At 39.9% G+C, this 26,727-nt stretch overlaps 3 protein-coding genes, 1 long non-coding RNA gene and 1 pseudogene across 6 annotated transcripts; 2 read left to right on the top strand and 3 right to left on the bottom strand.

The window, feature by feature from the left end:
• The first annotated feature begins 126 nt into the window (after positions 1 to 126).
• LOC120485118 (uncharacterized) lies at positions 127 to 5,640 on the top strand. Of its 2 annotated transcripts, XR_016147417.1 has the most exons (3): positions 127 to 233; positions 4,979 to 5,134; positions 5,254 to 5,640. It is a non-coding gene; the product is annotated as an uncharacterized LOC120485118 (long non-coding RNA). The 2 variants fall into 2 exon arrangements; XR_016147416.1 differs by having other exon boundaries at positions 4,979 to 5,640.
• dclk3 (doublecortin like kinase 3) lies at positions 1,256 to 10,866 on the bottom strand. The gene is made up of 5 exons (XM_039680649.2): positions 9,832 to 10,866; positions 7,600 to 9,074; positions 5,266 to 5,398; positions 5,009 to 5,176; positions 1,256 to 2,756 (listed from the first exon to the last, which is right to left on the bottom strand). Exons 1-5 carry the CDS (start codon positions 9,893 to 9,895, stop codon positions 2,317 to 2,319), a joined length of 2,280 nt encoding a protein of 759 aa, XP_039536583.2. The 5' UTR covers positions 9,896 to 10,866; the 3' UTR covers positions 1,256 to 2,316.
• Positions 10,867 to 10,985: 119 nt separating this feature from the next.
• LOC120485410 (uncharacterized) lies at positions 10,986 to 14,260 on the bottom strand (annotated as a pseudogene).
• A 5,193-nt stretch (positions 14,261 to 19,453) lies between these two features.
• Positions 19,454 to 21,727, top strand: fabp3 (fatty acid binding protein 3, muscle and heart). Its single transcript, XM_039680917.2, has 4 exons — positions 19,454 to 19,616; positions 20,708 to 20,880; positions 21,197 to 21,298; positions 21,468 to 21,727. Exons 1-4 carry the CDS (start codon positions 19,544 to 19,546, stop codon positions 21,519 to 21,521), a joined length of 402 nt encoding a protein of 133 aa, XP_039536851.2. The 5' UTR covers positions 19,454 to 19,543; the 3' UTR covers positions 21,522 to 21,727.
• A 282-nt stretch (positions 21,728 to 22,009) lies between these two features.
• On the bottom strand, positions 22,010 to 26,716 carry zcchc17 (zinc finger, CCHC domain containing 17). 2 transcript variants are annotated; one of them, XM_039680916.2, is made up of 8 exons: positions 26,287 to 26,716; positions 26,126 to 26,205; positions 25,984 to 26,041; positions 24,550 to 24,650; positions 24,326 to 24,417; positions 23,309 to 23,409; positions 22,441 to 22,559; positions 22,010 to 22,281 (listed from the first exon to the last, which is right to left on the bottom strand). In XM_039680916.2, exons 2-8 carry the CDS (start codon positions 26,198 to 26,200, stop codon positions 22,117 to 22,119), a joined length of 711 nt encoding a protein of 236 aa, XP_039536850.1. In that variant the 5' UTR covers positions 26,201 to 26,205; positions 26,287 to 26,716; the 3' UTR covers positions 22,010 to 22,116. The 2 variants fall into 2 exon arrangements, with proteins under 2 accessions (XP_039536850.1, XP_088979192.1); XM_089123066.1 differs by lacking the exon at positions 26,287 to 26,716 and having other exon boundaries at positions 26,126 to 26,221.
• Between the last annotated feature and the right edge of the window lie 11 nt (positions 26,717 to 26,727).

The following is a 26,727-nucleotide window of genomic DNA, read 5'->3' as shown; positions in this document are numbered from 1 at the left end:
TACTCAGAGCGAGCTGAAGAACAAGCGTATCCTGTCATCCGTTATTGAACTGTCAGTGAATACGTTGCCACTAGCAAATATGGCCGCTCTCCCCTTCTCTTTCGCGCTTCCTGATTGGCTGCAACAAATGTTGTGCTTCATCAGATGACTAGGGATATTTAAAGAGCTATACTTTGCGCATGCGCACCGGCCTCCTGCGGGTCATGGCTGAAGCGGTTTTTTTTGGGATAAAGGTGATCAAAAACTTTTGTAATTTGGATAATCTGGAGCTTGTTTTTAGTAGATTTGTTCATATTTTATTGTGCTAGTTTGTCACATTATTGTCATGGCGATTATAGTACAAAGAAAGAGTAAAAGGGTGAGCAAACCTTTTCATACCATGGTCAAAATCCCATAACACTCCTCATATTCGGAAAAAATGGCAACGTCATCGTGGGTTGTTAATTATACTTGACAGAATAATGAATGGAAGAATCATTTTTTTTCTCGGATACATATGTTTTTAAAGACATGTTACACATTTAAGCTGCTTTTTAATCTCTTTAAATTTTTTTCACCTTCTTTGTTTTTTGACCCGAAACCCGACCTGGGGGAGGGGAAATGACCTCAACCAATCAAATGTCGCGGTTTATGATGGACTGGTTTGTTTAAGACAGCTGTCAGTCTAGTTTCCCCAACCTGAACAAGCTTTGTGGTTGAATGGGGGGATGGGACTGGGAGTGTGTTTCCTAATTATATACTGAATAGCCTAGCCTACTACTATAAGGTATGTGTTATTAAATGGGAATAACAATGTAAAAAAGAATGTATTAATTACGTTGAGATTAATAGTGTTTTTATGCACATCATACCTATCTAAAACACACTTAAAATATAGGCCTACCACATTTAAAATGAAGGTTGAAGTCACCTGACAAGGACAAGGGCTTTCTTCATTAATTATTAGCTCTGTACACTTGGTATTTCAGATCTTACCATAATGAAAATGTATTTATTGATTATCATTAGTAATTAAGAACAGGCCGGTTATGTAGGTTGATAACTGCCTGTTCTGTCCACAAAAATATTAAGAATAGTTGTATGCATTAGTCTTTTAAAAATCTGAATTACTAATATTAATTTTGGCCGATATCTTAAATGCCTTGTCTTATAAAAGTCCGGAGAAACGAAATTAAAACTTCAACCAAACAAAGATTAAATGACATTTTATCATCTTAAAAACAGCATTTTACTGCCCAAATTATAGAAACGTGTATCCGAACAGCTAGTGAAGTTTAATTGTATTATCCTACAGTCTAAAACATTTACACAGAACTCATAATAACAAAAATAACTTTAACAGAAATGCTGAAAAATACTAAAACAAATATAAAGTCGTGCTATGAAACGAAACAAGCGAAGACAAACAATACTAAATACTTTTAGCTTATTGCTAGCTAGTCTGCCCAACTAAACATTTCCACACACATTGGCACTCAAGTAATAGAGGCCGAGCTTGACTGATACTGATACAAAACTAGTCCTTCCTTATTGAAATGTTTCATCTTTACAGTTTCTTTTATGCCGTCTCTCTTTTAGACAAAGTAATAATTAGAGGCCTATATATACAAAAACAACGTTAAAATAAAACATAAATAGCCCTCTTTGTCTAGTCAGTAAATAATCTCATAATAATAATAATAATGTCTAATAATGTCCTGGGTTATTTCATTAGTGACCTGTAGGCCCACACAGAATAAACACTGAATTTGTATTTTTTTTTTAAATATTGGATTATACAAGAATTATAGCAAGAAGAGTGCACTCATTTAACGGTAGAGTAGGCAATTTCTGAGTGGCTAGTGGCAAGCTAGCTTTGAAAGCATGAGATTCGGACCGAATGCAATGATTAGATGAACGTGGTTTGGTCCTGAGACTTCCACAGAAGATATATATACACATGTTTTCATATTGAGACAACGATTATGGACTGCTATCGGGATGTGAAGAGAGTTTCAAAACAAAAAGTGTTTATAAAACAAGGAATACCCTTCCTTGAGTGCAGAAATGTGGAAACCAGTGCCGATTTCACTGGGGCCTGGTCAAAAAAAAGGTAAACTTTCTGTCAGTATCAGTGCTTAAAGTCTGTGTGTATGTTTAGAGAGAGAGAAGACACTAAATGTTTTTGTATCATGGTGTTAAATTTTGCAAGTCATACCGTCCCTCTTTTTCACATTCACATGGCCTGTATTGTCCTGACTCTTTTGTTCTCATCATATATCATTGGTTTCTTCTAGTCAGTTGTTTATGCTGGCTTCATACCCTCTAACTCACTTCTCACTCTTGTTTTGAGTCAGTATCTTCTTGCTGTGCTGGTTTCTCAGGTACGTGCTGATCTGTGGTGTTTTGAATGTTTGTTGTGGTGTCTTCGGCATGGGATGAATATTGTTGGTTGCTCATCATGTTTTGAATCTCTTGGTTTCTGCCATGTGCGTTGATATCTGGTTCATAGTTATTGTTCGGTATATTCTCGTGAATTTGTGCTGCATGAAATTTCTCTGCCAACATCTCTGGTTTTTGAGAATCTCTCTTATTAATAATTTCCAGCTGTCTGTTTAGTCTCTGCATGTCAGCTGTGGTGTGAGTGGCCTTTGCCGCCCCCTTGTGGTCTTGTTGTGCTGCTGCATGTTGAAGCCAGTCCTGCTGCAGGGTTTGTCCTGCTGTCAAACGTCTATTTGGGTTGACCTCCAGCAGAGCCCTGACTAGAGCTTTAGCCCCTGGGAAACACAGACATCAACACCTGTCATGTGTTTAGATAACAGCATCTAAATTACAGTAGATCTGAAGGGTTTACAGGTACGGTTCAACCCAAAATTCTCTCATTTACTACTCCACCCGAGAAGAAGTGCACGAATTGCAGAAGGAACATGATACGAGTTTGAAACAGCATGAGGTTGAGTAAATGAGTAGCCTTTTCAATTTGGGGTAGACTAACACTTAAAGAGATAGTTCACCCCAAAATGAAAATTCTCTCAGTAATTACTCTCCCTCATGTTGTTCCAACCCCGTAAGACATTCGTTCATCTTCGGAACACAAATGAAGATATTTTTGATTAGATCTGAGAGCTGGATCACTCCTCCATAGGCTTCTAAAGGATTGAAACTTGCCAGCCTGCCAGCCCAAAAGTTATTAAAGACATCGTTAAAATAGTCCAAGTGACTACAGTGGCTCAATCTTATGTTTATCAAATAACGAGAATACTTTTTGTGCAAAAAATAAACAAAAATAACGACTTTATTGAACTATTCATTTCCTTCTCTTTTGGCCTCGAGATTGACGCATCGTAAGCTAGAAATCTAGATTCCCCCTAGTGGCCGCAAAAATTATTTTTCAGCCAGTGTGGTCCATAGACAATATAAGAAGTGGACAGAGCCATCTCATTGGAACTCCATTGAGACAAGTGAAGCCCGTTTTTGGCAAAAAAAATTTTTTTAGGACTTCCGTCCCTGACGCGCAGACTCAAACAGAGCTTGACGACGTAGATGTGACGAGAGCAACCCGTCTGTCTTCTAGTGGCTGTGGCATGAGAAATCTGAATAATTCCCTTCTGAAACTTGCAGAGGCGGAGAGTGTGAGTAGAAGCCGTCCATGAGCTAGGAGAAGGAGACAATTTTGCTAGGTTTCCTGATTAATTATTTTGTCATTTTGCCTCCACGTTTCCCCAATTGCCCACGAGCTTCTCCTCCTGTCCATACGGTAATCTCTCTACTGTGCGACAGAGAGTCGTGTAGTTATGACGCAATCGTTAGCCTACTTTTACAAAAAACTGCTTCTACGGGGCCATAACATAAGCTACAAGATAATGGAGCATTTTATACGTTGTCGTGTTTCTTTAGAAATAAATAATGGACAAATGGGGCCTTCAAACGCCTCAGATGTAAAGTTATTCGCTGTCAAAGTGATTCCAAAATGAATGGGAGTCAAAGGAAATGCTAACGCAAGTGAAGTTCTGCTACAAGATGGCAGCTCCTGCGAGGCTTCAACTTCCGGTCGATTACTCCCTTGGTGTGGTCTAGCAACTCTCCGTTGGATTTTGAGCTGGAAAAAACAAACTCTAGTCAGGCCAATCACATCGTGTATACAGTTGGTGGGCGGGCTTAGCATAATGACGGCAGATTTGTGACAGTTCCATGTGATTTCCCTGCTACTTGAAAACAAAGAATATGCTGCTGCTGGCGAACAGCGGTCTTTCACATTGGCTTTGGCCGCGACTCTGGAGGACTTGGAGTTAAGAGAACGTCATTCTTAAAAAACTAAGATGTGTTCAGAGTTTTGACGACGGGATACCCAAGCGGGAAAACGCAAGGGACTCAATCATCCACAACCGTTCGTTGCTCTGGTTGGCTGTGGCACAATCCTGCAGAGAGATTTTGAAAGACAACCGTTTATCCCGCCCCCTGGTTTAAAGCATGCCAATGGTGAGTTCCCAGACCTAACATCCTGAAGTAGGTCTGGCATGCCAGGCTAGCGCAACGGTTCTAGGTTGTACGTCACACGCATCACACACATGACCAGCGTCGGCCAATAGTGAGCCTATGTGTGACGTACAACACAGAAGCGCTGCGCTGTTACACTACGAGAACTATCTCGAGGCCAACAGAGAAGGAAATTAATAGTTGAATATAGTCGTTATTTTTGTTCATTTTTTTTTTGCGCAAAAAGTATTCTTGTCGCTTGATAAACTTAAGGTTGAGCCACTGTAGTCAATCGGACTATTTTAACAATGTGTTTAATAACTTTTGGGCTGGCAAGTTTCAGTCCTTTTAGAAGCCTATGGAAGAGTGATTCAGCTCTCAGATCTAATCAAAAATAGCTTAATTTGTGCTCCGAAGATGAACGAAAGTCTTACGGGGTTGGAACAACATGAGATGAATAATTACTGACAGAATTTTCATTTTGGGGTGAACTAACCCTTTAAATCTCTTTTTAATTTTGTAGGGGGTCAAATGTTGAAGTTCAAGATCTCACCCTCGGACACGTTGTCCCAGTAAGGAGACAGAAAGTGGACTTCACCCTTCTGGATGAGACGGAATAGTTCCTCTTGATTGCGATCCGGACTGCGGAAGGGAGGAAAGCCACTGAGCAGCACAAACAGTATAACACCCATCGCCCAAACATCTACTCCAACACCGTAACCTATTCAAATATAGACATAGACATGCTTAGCTGATCACAGAGCTGAACCTCAGGTTTTTTTTGTCCTTTTTTTGTAGTTCAAACATTACCTGTCTCAGCAAGTATCTCTGGAGCAACATATGTAGGTGTGCCACAAACTGTGAAGACTGGCTCCGTTACCACCATGGCTAAGCCAAAATCTGCCAACTTCAGATTCAGACTTCCATTGCCATGCCGCTGTACCTATAATCAGTAAAAAAAAAAACGAGATGATATCAGCTGGATGTTGTATTATTTACTGTTTTTAAATGCATGTCCAATACAATACTAAGTGATTGCAAATAGCCTACTGCTGCTGAATCTATTGCAATGATTCTGTTCGTCTTCACCAGTCCTCATTTGTAGTGTTGGAAATCCGATTCATTTAATTGACTCGGTTCGTTCGGATGTTTTATGTAAATAAACAGATCAATAACAATTCATCCGTTCCCGTTCCCTGTCCTATGTATTATGTTTTACACTGATTTAAGTAAATATTGTTGTATTTAGTAGTTATGTAATATTATTTGGTTATATTATATATATATATATATATATATATATATATATATATATATTAAATTGTTTAAATTGTCGGTAGTCTATGAAATAATACTTAACATTTATAACTAAAAAAATACAGTGATTTAAATAAGCTGAAATAAAATAATTTATGATGAATTATATGATAAATTTTAGATGAAAAACTAAAATTAGAAATGTTGCCTTGGCAGCTAACTGAAATTAATAAGTTTGAGATGATTTTAAATTGAGTGACTAGAATGAAAGCCAAATAATTAAAGTAATGTATAGAAATAAAAAAAATAATAATACAAATGACTAAAACGGAATATAGATAATAACAACAACTATAAAGATTTTGTTTTAAAAATCGTTCTAAATTGAAATTATAGTGGGGTCCACAACTATAATGACACCAACAGAGGAAAATGTATTTGGAATCGTTTTCAGAACGATTTTTTTTATCGAGTTGATAAAAGATATCAACATTAGCAGCCAATCAGAATCCATCCTGCTTTAAAGAGCATCCCTATTTAAAGAGACAGGACACAAAACTGCAGCGTCCACACAAGCGGACAATACGTTCTGTTGAATGCTCGAGCTCTTTAAAGCAGGGTTGGATTCTGATTGGCTGTCAATGTATTTATCATTTATTAGCTGGAAGAAATGTTCTGTAAGTGATTCCGACGATATTGTTTCTCTGTGCCGTTATCGTTAATGTGGTGTGGACTGTGCTATTCTTCTTTAAGGCCCTTGCACACTGAATCCGAAATGCGTTTTTTCGTATTTGTGATTCGGTGTCTAAACACTTTGAATTGTCAAAACACCATTAATGGAGTAGTTCACTTTTAAAAAAACGTTTGCTGATAATTTACTCACCCCCATGTCATCCAAGATGTCCATGTCTTTCTTTCTTCAGTCGAAAAGACATTAAACATTCCAGGATTTTTCTCCATATAATGGACTTCAATGGGAACCAAGCGGTTCAAGGTCCAAAAGACAGATTCAGTGCAAACTCCAAACTGTTCAAAGGGCTTTAAACAATTTCAGATGATGAATAAGGGTCTTATTAAGCGAAATGATCTCTCTTTTTAAAAAAAACTAACAAAGTTTAAGTTTTATAAGCTCAAATGGTCACCTTGCTCTGTTCTGTGATGCGCATTGGTGACTCTCCTGTTTGAACTCGTTTATCAATATGAAATAATCTTTTTTTGTGTCATTTGGTTCATTCAACGAACGAAATGAATGAGTTGACTATGGAAAAGATTCGTTCATTTTAATAAACGAGTTCGAACAGGAGAGTCACGACATCACACGACCATTTGTGTTTATAAAACTTGAACTTTGTAAGATTTTTTTGAATGAACGATCGTTTCGCTTCATAAAACCTTATTCATCGTCTGAAATCGTTTAAAGCCCTTTGAACAGTTTGCACTGAAACTGTCTTTTGGACCTTGAACCATTTGGGGCCCAGTAAAGTCCATTATATGGAGAAAAATCCTGGAATGTTTTCACCAAAAACCTTAATTTATTTTCGACTGAAGAAAGAATGACATGGATATCTTGGATGACATGGGGGTGAGTAAATTATCAGCAAAAGTTTTTTTTTTTTTAAAGTGAACTACTCCTTTAAAACTGCTTGCTACGGATGCGAAAAACGCAGAAAATCTAACCCGATTCGATTTTTTTTATGACGGACGAAAGTTCCGGAGGCAGTGTGCAAGCATGATTGACATAACGTGAGGTCATATTTATTTTTTAACGTGCAAAAATTTCAGACGCGAATTTCGGACTCAGTGTGCAAGGGACTTCAGACTGATTTTTAAAACTTCATCATTATCGTCCTTGGTTAAGACTGTATTTGAGTAACTCTCGTCTCTTACCAGCAGGTTTTCAGGTTTGATGTCTCGATGTGCAATGCTCTTGTTGTGGATGTATTCCAGAGCCTGACTGATATCTGTGATCATGCATGCAGCTCTCGGCTCAGTAAACCTGCCGCTCTGAGTGATGGCGTCGAACAGATCTCCACCGGTGACCAGCTCCATCAGCAGGTAAACGTGAGTGTCCGTGTGATGAGAACGAAACAGCTGGATGAGTCGAGGATGTTCCAGACTTCGCAGCAGAGCGATCTCATTCTGGATCATGTGACCGCGTCCCTGCAGCTTAGCGTTGTCCACAATCTTCATGGCGAAGGTTTCATCCAGGCCTTTCACACGGCACTCTCTGACCACCGCAAAGTTCCCGTCTCCCACCACACGACCCATGTCGTAGCAGCGCTCGATGTCCTCCGGAGATAGTTCTGCACCGTCAGGTGGGAAGTCTTTCAGCTCCACGGTGTCCTGCTTATCAATGTCCCGCTCGGGTGTTATTAAGTTAAGAGCGTTTTGAGGAACAGAAGGGTTAGATTTCGTATTGGCAACATGCTTATCAGCTTTCAGCGGTCTATGCTGCGCTTTGTCCAAAGAAACCATATTGTTTTGAGATGTACTACTTTTATTACTGGGGTTATTCGTCCTGTCCGGTTGAGAACTTCGACTGCTTCTGATTGGAGGAATAGGAGGGACGCATCCTCGACAGCTCCGGCAGAAAACAGCGTCTCTCTTTCTTTCCTCTTTCTTCGGCTCCTTCTCATCTTCCTTCAGCAGGTCAGCTTTCCTCCTCCATAGTTCTCTTTGCCTCTCTCTCTTCACCTTTTGCCTTCCAACGGGCTGCAGGTTGTTGACCGGTGGTTGGTTCACCTGGTGATCCCGCACCGCAGGCAAGGACACCTCAGGATCGTCATCATGGAAACCACTGTCAGCTTTAGTGGCCTTGGGTCTCAGGATACGCTCCCACACCCTCAGCAAGTTTTCGCAGTGTCCGGGGTTTTCGGGATAGAGCTCATCCAGAGCTGCACTGATTTCCTCAAGCGACGGCCGGGTGTTCCCGAAAGCCAGAAAGGCCTGATCGAAGCGGAAGAAGTCAGTGAGGCTTTGTATCTCTCGGCCAGAAGGGCTAAAGAGACGTCGTATTCGAGCGTTGTTCCAGCAGGGGAAGCCCAGCGCCTCGGACACATCGGCCACGAGCTGCTCGAACGTCTGCACCGCGCGCCGGTTCAACAGCAGAGAGATCTTCCTCACGCTGTCCCGTCCACACGCTCGCACCACGCTCACGATCCGCGGGCGCACAGGGCTTGATTCTGCGTGCCGGGCATGATAACCACTCGCTCTGGGCATTCCTGCTTCTTCCCAATGACACACAGGGCTTTCTGAAGGCCCAAAGTCTGTCAGGGGTCTTCGGGGTCTGGATCTGTGCAGGTAAGAGGGAAGAGGTTGCCGAGGGGCAACATTTGGGCATTTTGGCAGTTTAGTCCTTTGATCTGCAACACAAACATGTATTGTTAGGATATAATTTGCTATTTTTTATTTATTTTTTGTTAGAAGAGCAACTTGTCCAAAGATATGCTTTGCTCATCAAAAACGCAGCACATTTAAAATTGCTCGATCAGATTTTGGAGGAGAAAAAAAAAGCTTATACAGGCGAATTAAAGAGGAAGTGTGCAACATTAATAATTGAGAGCAGGTGTGTATTGAGGAGCAATGCTGAGACATGCTGTTTCTCAAATTGCACCACATGCTCCAGGGGTAACGGAAAAGGATCAAATCTGATCATGTCGGATCACTTTACTCTGCTTGCGCAGCTTTCTTTCTTTCTTTCTTTCTTTCTTTCTTTCTTTCCATGCATGCACTAAACACATGTCTGATTTCTTTAAGTGGAAGGATGCAGGAGGCATTAAGAAATTGAACACCAACAACGCTCAAAGATGCTGTTTCACAGAAAGATGTTTTGAAAGGACTGTTACCAAAGAAAAGCCACTGTGAAACCAGTTACCAATGCATGAATAAAACTAAAGTTATTTTTTAAACTGAATTACGTTTTTATATCAATATTATTATTTATCTAAGAAATAATAATTATATCATATTAATTAGTTTGTTTATTCATCATAAGAATCATAGCCCAATAGGATACTCGTTACGGAGATTATTCAAATGTGGACTGGTTAATTGACCAAGTTAAACTTTTAGTAATTGTCCTATTCTCTTAATGTATATTAATGAATCATTTGAACTCGCCTGTCAGTCCCCATCTGGGTCTCGGTGGCTCTCGCCCCGGTCGCTGGTTCCACACCGGTGTCATTCTGTTCCCCTGCTCGCAGTTTCATCAGTGTTTATGCAGATATAAACACGTGAGTCTGATTCACTGCTCATACTGTCCCAGATGTCCGGCGGCGTTACAAAAAAAAGTCTGTAACCATGATGAAATCAACGCGCACCTCTAAACAAGCTTATCAGTGTCCTTGAGGAATCGTGAAAGTTTAAAACAGCGCTGAATTTAAAGCACAGTGAATCGGACACGCGCACACAGCCAGTGAGTGTTCAGTCAGACATGAGGTAACGTGGGGATATCGAGAACACGCATCTTTTGGAAAAGCTACGAGCGCGTTACCGGATACTCCGCATCCTGCAAGCGCGTCTCCCCGGTAACACACATAGAGCTGAAACACACACACACACACACACACACACACACACACACACACAGAGAGAGAGAGATAGGTCTGTTTGACTACTGAGAAGGCCACGTCATACACTTCCACAGTTTTCATATAGCAGCCGTCCAATAGAAATAATGAAGAACAATATGTGTCCAATTTATGACCCCCTATCCTTTTCACTAAGAACTCCTAAAACATCCCATTAACCGCATTTGACTCTCAGAAGAAGAACACAGTTAGACTATTATTTAAAAAAATACTAGCCTAATTAAAATTTATTTAAAACTAGCCATTTTTTAATCAAAGAAAATGTAGGCTATTTATTATTCTTGTATGCATTAACAATTATAGTTTTAATATATTGGCATTTTATTGGCATTAGGCCTACTGGCACCTTTTTATTTGTTCTTTTTGTTCTTCATGCCAGAAGGAATGAGATTTAGATATAAAATAGTAGTCTTTAAAGATGTCTATGAATATGATGTTGAGTATCTGTTTGTGAATATTTCAGTCATTGCCATTATCGGTGTTTTGTTACATTGACAGAAATTCACTCAACTGATTTCAATAATAGCCTTTTTTTCCCCTCTTTCCCATATTCTCTGCCTTATTTCCCACCCACTCACCCCTTTATTCGTTGAACTTCCCGACACTTTGTCTTCGCAGGTCTCCCATTATGGCTGTATTACCATGGTTACTGTTAACACAGCAGTCCTGCTTTGTGTCAGGAGGATGGCTTTGCTGGCCTTTGCTGTGTGTGAGCAGCTGTAGATGAGTTGTGTAAATGTGTCCATTAGAGGGCAGTGTGTGTTCGACGGTAGTGGGGTATGGAGGAGCTTTGGGTGATAGGCAGACTCGGTTTATGTTTTCCTAGTACACATGTCAGTGACAAAACAAGCGTAAAAAGCCGTGTTTTACAGTGAATTTAGAACAGTTATGACACTTGACTCATTAAAACTAACACTTATAATTCTATTCTATATATTTTTATTTAAAAACAAAAAAATGCTATGTTTATGTGTAAAATGGCTGTGCTGTGCTGTTGCCAGAGGCAGCCTTTGCAATTCGGAGGCCCGTTTCAAAGAAACAGTTGGAGGCTTGGATTTACTTTTAAATTTTACATCAAAACACCAGAGGTACTTTTTTAAATAAGTACTTTACAAATCAAGTTACTTTGTTTTCTCATTTATTGACTGACAGCTCCTGTCCCCATGTTGACACAATCGGGGAGTAGCCTAGTGCTGCAGAGGTGTCGTCTGTGGGAACATGATGTTATGTTACTGTAGATCAAGACTAAATGAGCATGCATTTACTTATCTGAATTGCACAAAAAAAAAGATTCAGTAGGCTATTACTAAAAAAAAAAATCCGTGAAATGCAAAATCAGAATACTATGCAAACCTCCAATAATTAGGCTGAGTTTGCATACACCTTCTGGTGCTACTTGGACACGTCATCAGTGAAGTACCCGGGGTCATAGGGTGTTTCGGGTCTTTAATCTTCATACACCCTCACCCGGGCGACCCAGCCGGGGGTGATCAGTCCCCGGCTTGTGTCCAAGTGGCATGTTGCTCCACGTTTCCCCCTATACACAGCCTGCTCTGCGGCCTCAAAGATGTTTGTGGTGGCCTTCTTCAGCTGTAGTCCTTTCACTCCAAGGAGTTTGAGGGTTCACAGCAATGAGCGACCAGCGAAGCCTCGGCATCCGACCTCGACTGGCTCGCAGCGAGCTTTCCAGCCGTTGTTACGGCACTCCGAGCTGAGCTCTGCATATTTAGCCCTTGTGGGCTCGTGGGCCTCTTCAATACTATCTTCCCAGGGGACAGTTAGTTCCAGGATGACCACTTGCCTAGTAGACTCAGATGTTAACACCATGTCTGGGCGGAGAGAAGTGGCTGTGATGTTGCCTGGAAACTTAAGCTGTCTTCCGAGGTGTTGGAGGACTTGGAGCGGCCAATCACGAGCAGTGGAGAGGAGCCCCCCGTAGAGCTAGGCTGGTGGTTTTGTTCCTTCTGCCCAGCTCTAATGAAGGTGATTGTTTGTTTGGGGGCTGCCTGGGTCTTGCTGAGCTGGATTGCTGTGTGAATAGATTCAGCCAAAGCCTTTAACACCTGGTCGTGGCGCTAGCGGTACCACCCCTCTCCTAGCGCTTTTGAGCAGCTGCTCAATATGTGCTCCAGCATGCCCCTCTTCTGATGCAGCTTGCACTCAGGAGTATCTGCCAGGCCCCAGGTATGCAGGTTAGCTGGGCTTGGGAGAACGTCGTAGACCGATTAGACAAGAAACTTAATCCAAAATGGCTCTGCTTTCCAGAGCTCTGCCCAAGTAATTCTGCGTGGGTCTACGCGTTCCCACCTGGTCCACGCTCCTTGTTTGGACATGCCGGCCATTTTGGTGCAGCGTTCTTCCTCCACCTCTGCTCGTATCTCGTCCTGAATCATTCTACGCCTCTCTTTCCCCCAGGCCAGATAGTAACATGGCTTGGGAAAACAACCAAGACCTGCTCGTCCCGTCGCCACGGAGCCCACCAGCGTTTTGTGCCTTAGTCGCGCCTCAGCTCTGTTGACGGCTTCTTGCGCCTGCCACTTCCTCCCGGTCTTCACAAGGATTCCTGCTGCTGCAACTTTTGTGTCCCTGGAGTCCCTGTACATCAACACCTCTCTGGAGCGGGTGACTTTGAATTCCTCAGTTAGTCCACTAAACGGAAGATGCAACTTGGTGGAATGGCCGTACAGGGCAATGCTGCTCAAGGACCGAGGGAGCCCCAGCCATTTTCTGAGGAACTGGCTGATAGTCTTCTCGAGCAGCTCGGCTGTTGATGAGGGTACCTCGTAGACTAACAGGGGCCAGAGTATTCTTGGCAAGACTCCGTGTTGGTATATCCAGGCTTTGAATTTTCCGGGGAGGCCAGATCTATCAATCGCTGTGAGCCAGGAAATCAGGTCGCGCTTGGTTTGTTTTATGGCCGCTGAGTCCTTCAAGGAGATATCAAAGATCTTCCCCAGGCTCTTGACCGGTCTTTCAGACACCGATGGAATCATTGTCTTTCCCAGGGCAAAACGAAAACGGTCGGACACTTCTTTAGGACCAGAGACCTGGACTTAGCGGGCTTGAAGCTCATCCTTCCCCAGGACATGAGACTTTCAAGCCCCTGGAGGAGCCACCTGCATCCTGGAACAAATGTTGTCATCACTGTCAATCGTCCATAAAAGCTCTTATGGGGGGCTGACGGATCCCAGATCTTGACCTCTACATTCCACCTCGGCCGACTTGACAATCATGTTCATGGCAAGTGAGAAAAGAGTTACAGAGATTGTACAGCCGTGATTATCCCTTTTTCAAGTTTATGCCAGGAGGATGTTGCTTGGCCTGAAGAGACTCGCGCGCTGAAGTTGTTATAATAGTCCATGATAAGGTTGCAGATCTTGTCAGGAACATGATGTCTTACCAATGCGATTTCCACAAGCTTATGCGGCACAGACCCGTAGGCATTGGCCAGGTCAAGCCAGAGAGTTGCCAGATCTCCTTTGCTCTCCCTAGCCTCCCGGATCAACTGTGTCACCACCCCTGTGTGCTCCAGACATCCAGGTACTCCTGGGTCTCCTCCCTTCTGGACTGAGGTGTCGATGTAGGTGGAAGTCCGTCAGACGTTGGGACACGATTTTGAAAAAGATCTTGCTTTCAACACTGAGCAGCGAGATGATGCAAAACTGATCAATGTTGCAAGAGCCCTCCTCCTTCGGGATCCAGACTCCCTCAGCATGTCTCCATTGCCCAGCGACTTTCCCTCTCCGACAGATCACCTTCAGAATCTTCCATAAACGTCTGAGGAGCTGCGGCCACTGCTTGTAGACCTTGTAAGGGACCCCGCTGGGACCTGGGGTGGAGCTGGTTTTTGCCGAACTAACAGCATCTTTCACCTCTTTCAACGTGGGTTCAGCGCAGTCGAATTGGGTCCCTGGTTCAGGTGGCGCCACCAACTCCCTGCAAGGTCCGAGATCGTGGTCTCACGAGATGTCACAGAGGCTAAATATGTTAAATACAACAAATATTTTTTATGTATTTATACTCACTCACGACACTCACTATTGACCAATGTACTTGTTGCTGACCTTCGACGATTCATTTAAACCATAAGCAAAAATTACTTTAGATTTTAACTCTTTTGTTAAAGTTTCTTCAGCGATCCAGAATGAGGTTTGTTTAAGCTAAGCCCTCAACGGTATAGGTGTGAATTTGCCTTCCCTTCAGCCTTGTTATTTCAATTTTAGTGTGCAATTAAAATGTCCTGTCCAATCGCCCCCAAAATATCTTTTTCGTTATAAAAAAAACCCAAACAAGCCCAGCCCTTCAGGTGAGAAAAAGTAACACAAAAGTAACGTAATGCATTACTTTCCACAAAAAGAAGGCCTATGTGCACTTGAACACGAGTCTCAACCAAAGAACCAATCAGAATCAAGGACGGAACTATCCTTTTTAAAATGTATTTATTTTGCTATATAATCCTACTTGTGCGTTACATTTGAATTTACGTAATTAATATTTATTTGGAGGGACAATGATGAAACATTGAACACCACGTTATATAAATAGATTAAATGTAATTTGATCATTAAGGTCTAAACATTCAGGAAAAAAAATGGTACAAACGTCGTCACTTGGGCCTATCATGTACCACAAGGTAATACTACACGTCAGGTACTAATATGCATTTAAGATACTAATATGCAACTTTTCAGGGCTAATTAAGGTAAAAATTAATTTCTTTTAGAAATGGTCCCGCCCCAGAGAGCATTTTTTTCCTTGACGGAAACCAATAACCAACAATGCACCGCGCGATCAATTTCCTTTCAGTATCGGACAATAGCCTAAATGAGTAAGTACTATCTTTTTGTATCACTTACATTATATATTTACGCTTCATAAATACACAAACGTCAGTAGGATATTAGACGGTTGTGTTGAGCGCTAAACGACATTTGTGATGCACGTGACGAACCTCAACTCGACAGATCTTGTAAAACGTGGACCAGAATAATTGACTGAGGCGAACATTGTATTTTGCTTAATGCTTGTTTTTATTGTTCATAGTAATTAGCAGACCTCCACGTTAAAGTAATGACTGCAAAATATTATTCTAAGTATTGATGATTAGTGACATAAATGCTACTGACCAGAATCTGCCACCATGTTGGTAATAATGGCAGAATTTGTATTTGTGGGTTTGTGTTTGAGACTTGGACTTTGATTTCATGACCCGAGTAAAAGGGGTGTTTTACTCGGGTCATGTCTCTCTCTCTCTCTCTCTCTCTCTCTCTCTCTCTCTCTCTCTCTCTCTCTCTCTCTCTCTCTCTCTCTCTCACACCACCTGTTCGTGTCAAACACATGAACTCTGCATGCATACCATGTTTAGTCACACATTTGTGTTGGGTTAGACACATGGCAGTCAACTGTGTGTGATTTTGTGTTCAAATACCGAGAATATAAAGCCTATATATTATAAATCATTCCAGAAGAGGGGTGTTACAACACACAAGGTCATATCATCAATCTCTTTAAGATAACTGAACTATATTTCACAACATGTAGTTTGCATGTGTATAATACAAGCTTCCAAGTCAATGCGAGAAACCGGGAGAGCAGGAGTACTAAACTGTCAGAGAAATACAAATTGTGTTTGCTTTTTCAACTGAAATAGCCTACTTATTTAGCCTATTTACTCACCCCCAATAGTTTCTTTCTTCTGTTGAAAACTAAAGGAGATATTTTGAAGAAAGTTGGCAGAATGTTAATGGACCCCATTGACTTCCATAGAAAAAAATAAATAAAAAACTGTTTGGTTTCTGACATTTTTTCAACATATCTATTTATGTGTTCAGTAAGTAAATGAGTAAATGATGAGAACTTTTTTGATGAACTGTCCCTTAATAATTCATTTCAGTGATGCATTTAGATCAAGAAAATATTACTCTAATACTATTGGGTATTTTATATGGAATTTTAACTAAATTCCCAAATTTCTTTTTGGAGATTCACCTTTTTCTTTGAGCATACAATATTTATAACACACACCATCTGAATGCTAACACTGTGACAGGACACACCTGCAATAGCTACAATTCATTGGAGATTTATCTTGCAGTTATAATACAATTCAGCTGCAATTGTTCAAAGTCAGTTGACAATGAACAGATTAGAAAGGGAATTTTATGATAGCTGTAAACATAATGAAATATAAATATCTAGGAGAGGTTAAAGAGAAGGGTGTGTGTCTGTGTGTATTTGTACCTGCTCAAACAGATGCGAGTTTAAATGTTTGTTTATTTCACATCATGTTCCTATCGATGAGGAGGACAAACGAATCCTAGAACGTTTCCACCAAGCAATCCTTTAAATAAACAATCTGGGTTCTATAGTTTGTATGTAGTTGTTGTTAAAATATATACTTTATTTTGAATGACCTTGTTTCAATTTTCAATTTAAATTTCTGGCTTAAGAAGTTTTATCCATTTTGTTACACTCCAAAAATTTTTTTTTTTTTAAATGAAAAAAACGAAAAACATTTTGTTTTAATTCTCTAAAGTACCTTTCAATAAACCTTTCTTTAAAATATTTTTTTTTCTTAGTGTGAAGAACCTTTTTATAATAAATGTAAAAAAAAAAAAACCTTTGTACAATGAAAAGGATTTATGAATGTTAAAGGTTCTTCATGGAATCATAGATTCAAGAACCTTTATTTTGAAGTTTAATCTTTAATTAAATAGCTTTATTATTTTTTTTTGTTCACTTGTGGCACTTTAACTTCAATATTTTTTTTTTTACATTTTTAAATCTAATATTTATTTCAATTTTATTTCATTTTTATTTTCGTTACCCAAAAACTTCTCACTGTAGATCTAATAAGTTTTCTTTGGGTTTTATCAAAAGGTATAATGGAGCCCCTAAAGGAAAAACATATTGGATGGGAGAAAAAATCGATACTTTTACTTTTTCTTACAAAAATGTCTGCGTTCCCCTGAGAAACTTTGCATTTGCTTGTTTTTTTTTAAATGAGTTCTCAGTAGAATGCAAATCGCCATGTCCCTTTAGGGGCTCCGTAGGGTATAGACTCATTACAGATCTGTTCCTGGCTTTTTCTTAAAAGCTGTTGTTGGTCATCTGTGCACCAGATGTCCAGCGTTCATGAACAGCTGCTCGCGTTACAAACTCTAAAAAATTCAAGAGTTCTGAGTTAACCCTAGACATTATTGCGTGCAAATCCTGGCATTCGGATCCTTCTTGATGTTCTTCACCACACACACACACATGCTCAAACAATCGTCCGTTTCTTGCAAACACTTGTGAATTCAGAGGATGGGCCGGGGAAAAATTTAGCGATACCGGTGCAATGATTTGGTGATTATTGTACAAACAGCAGCTGACACGACTCGACCTTCGCTGCCACTTACTGAGCAGAATGGCCAAACACAGTCAGTCAAAGAGTTTAGAGGCTGGGAAGAGCGAGTCCTCTGACATGAGGTCATGTCCTCAGTGGCTTGTAAAAGAGAGAGAGAATATGGCCTGACTCCAGTCCCAATATCAATCACTCCTCCCCCCTTCTCGCTGTGCTCTCTTGCTCTTTCTCTCGCTCTCCAGGCAAATGAATGAATGTCTTTACATAATGTTGCTTTGCATCTGTTAAATGCATGAATGATAAATGTAACTAAACAAAATATCAAACCAAACCACAATTTCAATCAACATACTTTTCAAAAAGACATTCATTTGGTTTTAAACTACCGGTACAAAGAAATTTCAAGATGAAAGGCAAGTGACTTATACATCCACTAAAATTAGACCACTTGGTTAAAGGAGTAGTTCACTTTTAAAAAAAAACTTTTGCTGATAATTTACTCACCCCCTTGTCATCCAAGATGCCCATGTCTTTCTTTCTTCAGTTAAAAAGAAATTAAGGTTTTTGATGTAAATATTCCAGGATTTTCTCCATATAATGGACTTCAATGGGGTCCAAACGGTTCAAGGTCCAAATGAGAGTTTCAGTGCAGCTTCAAAGGGCTTTAAACGACACTAGACGATGAATAAGGGTCTTATCAAGCGAAACGAGCGGCCATTTAAAAAATAAATAAAAAAGTTTAAGGTTTATAAGCTCAAATGCTCACCTTGCTCTGTTCTGTGATGAGCGTTCGTGACTCTCCTGTTCAAACACGTTCATCAAAATGAACAAATTTTTTTTCGAGTCATGATTCAAAGGGTCCTAGATAAGACCCTTATTCATCGTCTGGTGTCGTTTAAAGCCTTTTGAACAGTTTGCGCTGAAACTCTCATTTGGACCTTTGGACCCCATTGAAGTCCATTATATGGAGAAAATCATGCAATGTTCTTCAAAAACCTTAATTTCTTTTTGATTGAAGAAAGAAAGACATGGACATCTTGGATGACATGGGGGTAAGTAAATTATCAGCAAAAGTTTTTTTTTTTTTTTTATCAGCAAAAGTGGACTACTCGCTTTTACTTTGTGTTTTAATGCAATAAAATTCATTTTTATTTTTTACATTTTTTTTTAAGTAGGGTATGATGCACAATTATAACAGATATTGAGTGATATTAGACATTAACAATATGGGCCAGTTTGGGAAATTTAATGATTAATGCTCTTTTCCTCTATTTTTATATTTAGATTACGTGTGCTATTTTTACGTTTAGATTAAGTTAATCTTTAAAACACTTAAAATTTTATTTAAATGTTATCTTCAGCACATCTCTAAATGAATATCCATTTTAAATGTGTACATCAGAATGTTGTGATCGAACAGTCGACCGTAGCCATTGACTTCCATTGTAGGAAGAAAAATACAATGGAAGTCAATGTGTGCCGTCAACCGCCTGGTTACCGACATTCTTCAAAATATCTTCTTTTGTGTTCAACAGAAGAAAGAAACTCATTCAGGTTTGGAACAACTTTAGGGTGAGTAAATGATTTCATTTTTGGCTGAACTATCCCTTTCATTTTGCACAGTTCCTCAACCTCCTTGTCTTTCTTTATTCTATTGTTCTTAACTGATTGTCCTACAATTCCCATCTCCCCCCGCCTGTCACTCATCTCTCCTCTTCTCTCTGGTTCAGCTCCTCCCTCTTTCACCCCCCAAGCTTGTAGTGATGACATCACAAACAGCAGTTATAAATCGGCCAGTAAGATCGCAGAAGCTCAGTGGTGCTCTCTTACCCTCCTCTGTGTTTCTTTCTTCCTCGCTCTCATTCTTCTGCTCTTGCTCTCTCACTCAGCTCCAAACATGGCAGACGTTTTTGTTGGCACATGGAACTTAAAGGAGAGCAAGAATTTTGATGAGTACATGAAAGCCCTCGGTGAGTAGGATGTGTGCGGTCGGTGTGTGTGTGTGTGTGTGCTTTACAGCTAGATGTAGGGTGTGTGCCTTTTGATGCAAGTAAGCACATGTAATTTGGGTGTGCGTTTCAGAGTGGGATGGGTGAGACACATTTATTGTGTGTGCAAGGTGCATGTGTGTGTGTGAGAGTGCATATGGTGCATGGAAGGTCTCGATGAATCACTCTCACACACACACGTGCTCTCACACACAACCACATGCATTCATTACTATACAGAGCATCTGCTGTTGTCTTGTATAAAATACAATGAGCCCTTTATTTTGCCATTGAACTCATTCAGTGCATTTTCCATGACCTTGATATTTTGTTACTCTGAAACATCTGTGTCTATATATTTTTTGGGCCAGATGCATCGGATTTAGTATTTTATTAAGTACTGTTGAGTGAGTTGAGGTTTAAAAGAGGAAGATGGGGGTGTGAATCAATCAGTGTGCATCTGTATGAAAGGAATAGCGTGAAGGAGGGAGGAAAGCATGGGTGAGACAGACTGGGGGATTTTTCTTTCTTACTCCCTTCTTACTAACCGGTCTCAAATTCACTAATCTTGAGTGAACTGAAGTGAACCCTGATTTCCTACCCTTTATATGTGGTTAAAGAACACGTTGGCGTTCGGACATACCCTTGCAGTGTTTGCTGAACAAATCAATAGTAATTGCTGCACTCTCCCAAACCCGTATGATTTGACCGTTCCAGAGTTTGCTTATTTTGCAAAGATGTGTTCAGTTGTGACTAACCACTGAATATTAATGCAAAATTTGTTTAATTATTAATATACTGGCCTTAAGCTATGCAGATGCTCTTTCCTTATTAGCTTTTTTGTCCCGTTTTTTTTACAATTTTTAATTGTAATATATAAAATAAAGGACTTTATTTAAGCTCTATTTAGTTTTTAGCTTCATGGCCATTTTTAAAAACAAATTTGGTTCCTAAAATATATTTAAGAGCTTTAATTAAACCCTTTACCAACATTACAATCTTTAAAAGCATCTTTGGTTCCATGTGAATTCCATTGTTTTGTACTTTTTCCTGAAAGTGTGTTTGTTTATCAGGTGTGGGCTTTGCCACGCGTCAGGTTGGCAGTATGACCAAACCCACAACCATCATTTCCAAGGAGGGCGATGTCTTCACACTTAAGACAGTCAGCACTTTCAAAAGCACGGAAATCAACTTCAAACTGGGAGAGGAATTCGATGAGACCACGGCTGATGACCGCGCAGTCAAGGTGATAAAATCCCACGCATTAGTCTCGCTTACAATTACAATAGTCCTGTGCGTTGAGACTTGTGAAAGGCACGGATAATTTCACAACTGACACGTTATGAATTGGGCAGTTAATATAGTCTTGGATGACACAATAGGGTCTTGTTGAGGGCAAACAAGAGCCCCAATGAAAGCTTGACCTGTGCTGTGACATTCATCGGGTCAATCATTGATGTAGGCTCAGACGTCGCTGCTCCCGGGCAGCAAAAGGAAAAAAAAAAGATCGTATTACAAGAACAAACTCCTTGTCTTATTTCCTTTACTCTGTTTTTCTCCAGTCCTTGATAACTTTAGATGGAGGCAAACTGGTTCACGTTCAGAAATGGGACGGTAAAGAGACGACCCTGGTCCGAGAAGTCAGCGACAACAGTCTCACTCTGGTCAGTATTGTGTGTATTCACAGTAAGTGCCTTTTTGGCCGAGAACAGTCAGCAAAAGCATAACAGGTTCTGCTGCCCATTTAAGTAATTACTTTTGTCAATATTTATGGGTGTTTGACTGCATGAATAACTGTATCAATACAGACCAACCTCTTTCTTTTATTAACAGACATTGACACTGGGCGACGTCGTCTCCACACGTCACTATTTAAAGGCGGAATAAAGAGAAACTTCATTCACATCAACGGTCATGTACATTTCCAATGTTTTGCACCTTCTCATTTGCACCGTTCCTCAAACACTGAAGAAATTCCAACCTCATACCTCCAGATGTCTGTATTATATCTTATTCTGGATATGTGTTATGCCTCTGCAGTCAGTGTTACGTCAAATGCCTTTGGGTTACTAATAAATGACATTTGCTCCAAATTCACCTTGTGCTGTTTACTATCAACATTTACATTAAGCGCTCCAGTGCTCTACGGTACGTTTTCATTTTCCAAAAGGACGCTTATTTCCGTGAGGTCTTTCTAATTTAAGCATGCTCCAGTGTCTGCTGGCTGACGTGATCCTGTTCTATATCGAGCGCGTGGGTCTGTGTGTTCCTGGGTGAAGGGCCATTCGAGCGCGTGGGTCTGTGTGTTTCTGGGTGAAGGGCCATTCAGAGGTAGTGCAGTGAACCTTTTAACCTTCACACAAGAAGCCAGTCTCTTTTAATGGTCAAATTATTTTTAATATCAACAAAAAAATACACCAGATACATTTAATCTGGATAATGAAACGACACGCGCAAGTTTGAATGGATTTGCAAACCAAAATTACTTAGCCTTGTGTTTGTGTTTCTTGTGTTTCTTCTTCTTGTCCGAGTGTGTGTGTGAATGCTTTGGCCGTTTGGCATCTTCCGCTCCGCTATCAGATGAAGAACTCTCTCTCTTCTTTTCTTTCTCTTTCTTTTTCTTCTTTTCTTTCTTTGCCTTTTTTTCCTGCATGAAAAAAAGGCATCATGAGCATGCAAATGAAAGACGGATGAAGTTGGCTAATAGTAGGGAAGTATTGCAGGATTTAGTGGCAAGGTTTCACAACCACTTGCTTGCAGAGTGTCATCTGGTGCAATAATTTTGGTATCTGGGGTGTGTCCACACCTTTTTACGTTTCTGGGGCTCTGACTGGGTGTTCTGGTTGCTGGTTGGCTCCTCCTCCTCTTCTGGCACTAAGCTGTACTGCAGGCCAGGAGTAGAGAAGCAGTCCTTTGCAAAGTGACCTTGCATGCAAACATAAATACACGTCATTATTTAAAACCTGAACGCCGTCATAACAGGTGTTCAGGGATCACACATGCAACCTGCAAATGAAGGCCGTGAAAGTGACACACTCAATGATTGTGTATGACATCCAATTAAAAGTGTTTGCTGTAATATAAACTAGTTTGTGGATGACAACAATTCTATATTTCAAGTATCATGATTTCAAGCAGCACAACTGTTTTCAACATTTATAATAATCAAAAATGCAATCAGCAAATCAGAATGATTTCTAAAGGATCATATGACACTAAAATATTTTTTGCATCACATGAATAAATTGCATATCTTCAAATAATAAAGTTATTTAAAATTGTAATAATATTTCACAATATTACACTTTTTACTGAATTTTCAATCCAATAAATGCAGCCTTGGTCAGCAGAAGAGTTCATACTAAACAGACCACAACATTTAACGATTGCAATGACAAACAGAAACACTTATGCTTTAAATAGAAGGCACATCACGACTAACTCCATCCTTATATAATCTAAGCTATAGTGGGTTTTCAGCAGATTTGACTTAGTTTTACCCGAAAATGTACTAAAGTCAAAGTGGTGAGGAAAGATAATGATTTTCATTTGGCTAAATCTTGTTGGTACAGCATTTCAGTTGAGCTTGTGATAAAATCAGGCAGTCTGTAAAGGGTCATGGGTCTAATGTGCACTAGTATCGGGTGAGGTTGACACAACCTGGAGTTTCGTACCAATGCAGCCACACTTTTTGCATGTGGTGTTGAGCACAGCCTCCAATGTGATCTTCTGCCTGCCGTAATCTCTGAACTGTCTCCGGCGACGCTCGTCCTGTCTGAGTGAACAACATTTATTAAAGGGATAGTTAACTTTGAAATATTTTTTGGCATGTTTTAGCTTACCTCAAGGGAATCCATGATGTAGGTGTCTTTGTTTCAATTTTGATGTTTTTAGGTCAAACCGTTCTTGTCTGTCAGTCATATAATGCAGGTCTATGGTCACCACCTCAAAGAGCATGCACAGAGAAGTCCAAATTTAACATAATTTAATGGCCTAAGACACGAAACGAGCGGTTTGTGTGAGAAAACGAACAGTATTTATATCATTTTACCTCTTGTAACCACAGCCACAAAGCGCCCTGGACGTGGCTGTGATTACAAGAGGTAAAAACGATATAAATACTATTCGTTTTCTCACACAAACCGCTCCTTTCATGTCTTAGGCCATCAGTGTGTACTTACATTTACAAGTCATTAAATTGTTTAATTTGGACTTCTCTGTGCATGCTCTTTGAGGTGGTGACCATAGACCTCCATTATAGGACTGACAGACAAGAACGGTTTGACCTAAAAATATGAAAATTGTATTACTGTGGAAACAAAGACGCCTACATCTTGGATGCCCTTGAGGTAAGCTAAAACATACCAAAAATTAATTTCAAAGTGAACTATCCCTTTAAGGGATAGTATAATTACTACCTCAATATATGGCCTGGTTTCACAGATTGGGTTTAGATTAAGCCTTAGTTCAATTAGGCCATTTAAGTGGCTTTTTTTTTTCTGATGTGCATCTTGAGATAAAACATTGGCATTGACATATTTTAAGATATGCCATTGCCACTGCAAGTTGCTTTCAGTTAAAACAGCTCAAACATGCATTTTAGTGTGGGACTAGCCTTCAGCCTTGTCTGTGAAACCAGGTGTATTTAACCTAGTATAAATACAGCACTCGTATACAATAGATCCACGTACTCTGCCATGACGTTGTTGGGGTCTAGGTCCCGGCCAGTGCCTTGATTGACACATTTCATAGAGAAGGACAGTTTGATTTTATCATCTTTCATCTGATAGTGGATAGAAAACAAAAAGCACTATTAAAAAATATAACTGCATTATGAAAGACGCTAAATTAATCACTGCTGCATGTCAAATATAGTATCAATTTGTTGATATATCGGTGTAATAACTGAATGTACCTCTGTGCCAATGACTTTTATCCACACTTGCTCCCCTACATCAACTATTTCAGATGGGTTGTCCACCCGACAGGCTGACATCTCACTCTTATGAACCAGACCTGAAACACAAATAAACATAAGTAATTATGTGTGTATTCATATTCGTTGATTTAAATGGATAGTTCACCAAAAATTAATTATTCAACCTTATGAAGATCAAAACAAATGAAGGTCTTTTTAATGAAATCTGAGAGCTTTTTGTCCTTACACTGACAGCTATGCAACTGCCATTTTTACACTTTAAAAAGTTCATGAAGAGATCATAAAACATATAACGTGATCGTTTCTCTTCAGAAATTCATATGGATTAGTTTTACAATCTCTTTATGAACTTTTAGAAGCGTCAAAGTGGTAGTTGCGTAGCTGTCAAAGGAGGCTCGGATTTCATCCAAAAAGATCTTCATTTGTGTTCCGAAAACGAACGAAAGTCTTACGGGTTTGAAACAACATGAGGGTAAGTAAATAATGAATACTTTTCATTTTTTGGGTGATCTATCTCTTTAAAGGGATAGTTCACATTGAAATTAATTTTTGATATGTTTTAGCTTAACTCAAGGGCATTCAAGATGTAGGTGTCTTTAGTTTCAATTTTGAAATTTTTAGGTCAAACTGTTCTTGTCTGTCAGTCATATAATGCAGGTCTATGGTCACCACCTCAAAGAGCATGCACAGAGAAGTCCAAATTAAACATGATTTAATGACCTGTAAATAAAGTACACATTGATGGCCTAAGGCACGAAATGAGCGGTTTGTGTGAGAAAACGAACAGTATTTATCGTTTTTACCTCTTTTAATCACAGTCACGTCTAAGTACTCTGAGGGCGAGGGCGCTTCGGTCTGCGCAAGCGGCAGAAAGCGCCAAAAGTGATCTCTCGCGTGTGTACGTCACTCATTGTTTACACAGAGATTTTAGAAGTGTTAACCTTCACTGTAAAGATCTAAACATATTTAGATATACAAGAAATTGCAATGGAAGAATAAGATTTCGATATATCAACAGACAATGCTGATTTTTAATTCGCAACCGTGCGAGAGATCACTTCCGGGGCTTTCCGGCGTATGCACAGACCGAAGCGCCCGTGCCTTCAGATAACTTGGGACGTGGTTACAAGAGGTAAAAACGATATAAATACTTTTCGTGTCTTAGGCCATCAATGTGTACTTACATTTATGAGTCATTAAATCATGTTTAATTAGTTCTATGTGCATGCTCTTTGAGGTGGTGACCATAGATCTCCATTATATGACTGACAGACAAGAACGGTTTGACCTACAAATATGAAAATTGAAACTACTGCGGAAATAAAGACACCTACATCTTGGATGCCCTTGAGGTAAGCTAAAACATACCTTTAAATGAGAACACGCATCTCAGTTACTAACCATCTTTACCTTGTTTTTTGTAACCTGGAATCTTCACAAAAGCGCCGTATGTTGTAACAGACACTACCTAAGCAAGTAAGAAATGGGAGATCAGTAAAAGAAAATTTTTTTATGTGATTTTAGATTCTTTATGTTTACTCTTAGATCTAACCTCTCCTTTCAGAATGCTGTACATTGGTGGGATTCCATCCAGACCGGCTGGCTCTCTCGCCCACTCCTCCTCCATCACTCCTGCAGAGGTACACATGTATTAAACAAATCCAGCCATTGAACACTGCATCTAGACGCCAGTTAGTGCTTATATTAACTTACCCAGATGGGTTCAGACCGAGGACCCTTTACTGTAATTTGAAATAAATCTATAAGTAAACTGCAACATGCATGTGTTAAATTGTCGCAGGTTTAATTCCAAAAATCTTTTTTTTTATCCCGATAAAATATGGTAAAATGTAAATACTGCCAGACACGTCACTCCATTATACACGACTAAAAACACATCACAACGCAAAACGTAAATACATGTTTGTAGACCATTCCACTCTTATTTTTTTCAAAGCGATCTATAAGAAAAGTCCAATATGCACGCGCTAAAAAGTCGCAGTTTAAATTCCAAAAATCTTCATCCGATGGAAATACAGTAAATCCATAATACACTATAAAACACTAAACGTAAATACATGCAGACGGTACATTCCTCTTGTTTGTTTGGATGACACACGATTTCCGTGAGTGACTGTATTTTCTTCCGGTTCA

The sequence above is a fragment of the Pimephales promelas genome, chromosome 18 (genome assembly GCF_988280905.1).
Source record: "Pimephales promelas chromosome 18, fPimPro1.hap1.1, whole genome shotgun sequence".
NCBI lineage: Eukaryota > Metazoa > Chordata > Actinopteri > Cypriniformes > Leuciscidae > Pimephales > Pimephales promelas.
Note: the sequence above shows the minus strand (reverse complement) of the source record. Positions and strands in the feature narration are given on the sequence as shown.

Coding starts and splice junctions, on each gene's coding strand:
- dclk3 (XM_039680649.2), bottom strand. CDS start 9,895: ATGACACCGGTGTGGAACCAGCGACCGGGGCGAGAGCCACCGAGACCC. Junction 5,177..5,265: donor AGAGATACTTGCTGAGACAG/GTAATGTTTGAA, acceptor ATATTTGAATAG/GTTACGGTGTTGGAGTAGAT. Junction 2,757..5,008: donor CTGGGACAACGTGTCCGAGG/GTGAGATCTTGA, acceptor TGTGTTTCCCAG/GGGCTAAAGCTCTAGTCAGG.
- fabp3 (XM_039680917.2), top strand. CDS start 19,544: ATGGCAGACGTTTTTGTTGGCACATGGAACTTAAAGGAGAGCAAGAAT. Junction 20,881..21,196: donor CTGATGACCGCGCAGTCAAG/GTGATAAAATCC, acceptor GTTTTTCTCCAG/TCCTTGATAACTTTAGATGG. Junction 21,299..21,467: donor GCGACAACAGTCTCACTCTG/GTCAGTATTGTG, acceptor TTTTATTAACAG/ACATTGACACTGGGCGACGT.
- zcchc17 (XM_089123066.1), bottom strand. CDS start 26,221: ATGTGTACCTCTGCAGGAGTGATGGAGGAGGAGTGGGCGAGAGAGCCA. Junction 26,042..26,125: donor ACAGCATTCTGAAAGGAGAG/GTTAGATCTAAG, acceptor TTACTTGCTTAG/GTAGTGTCTGTTACAACATA. Junction 22,560..23,308: donor CAAAAAGTGTGGCTGCATTG/GTACGAAACTCC, acceptor TTTGCATGCAAG/GTCACTTTGCAAAGGACTGC.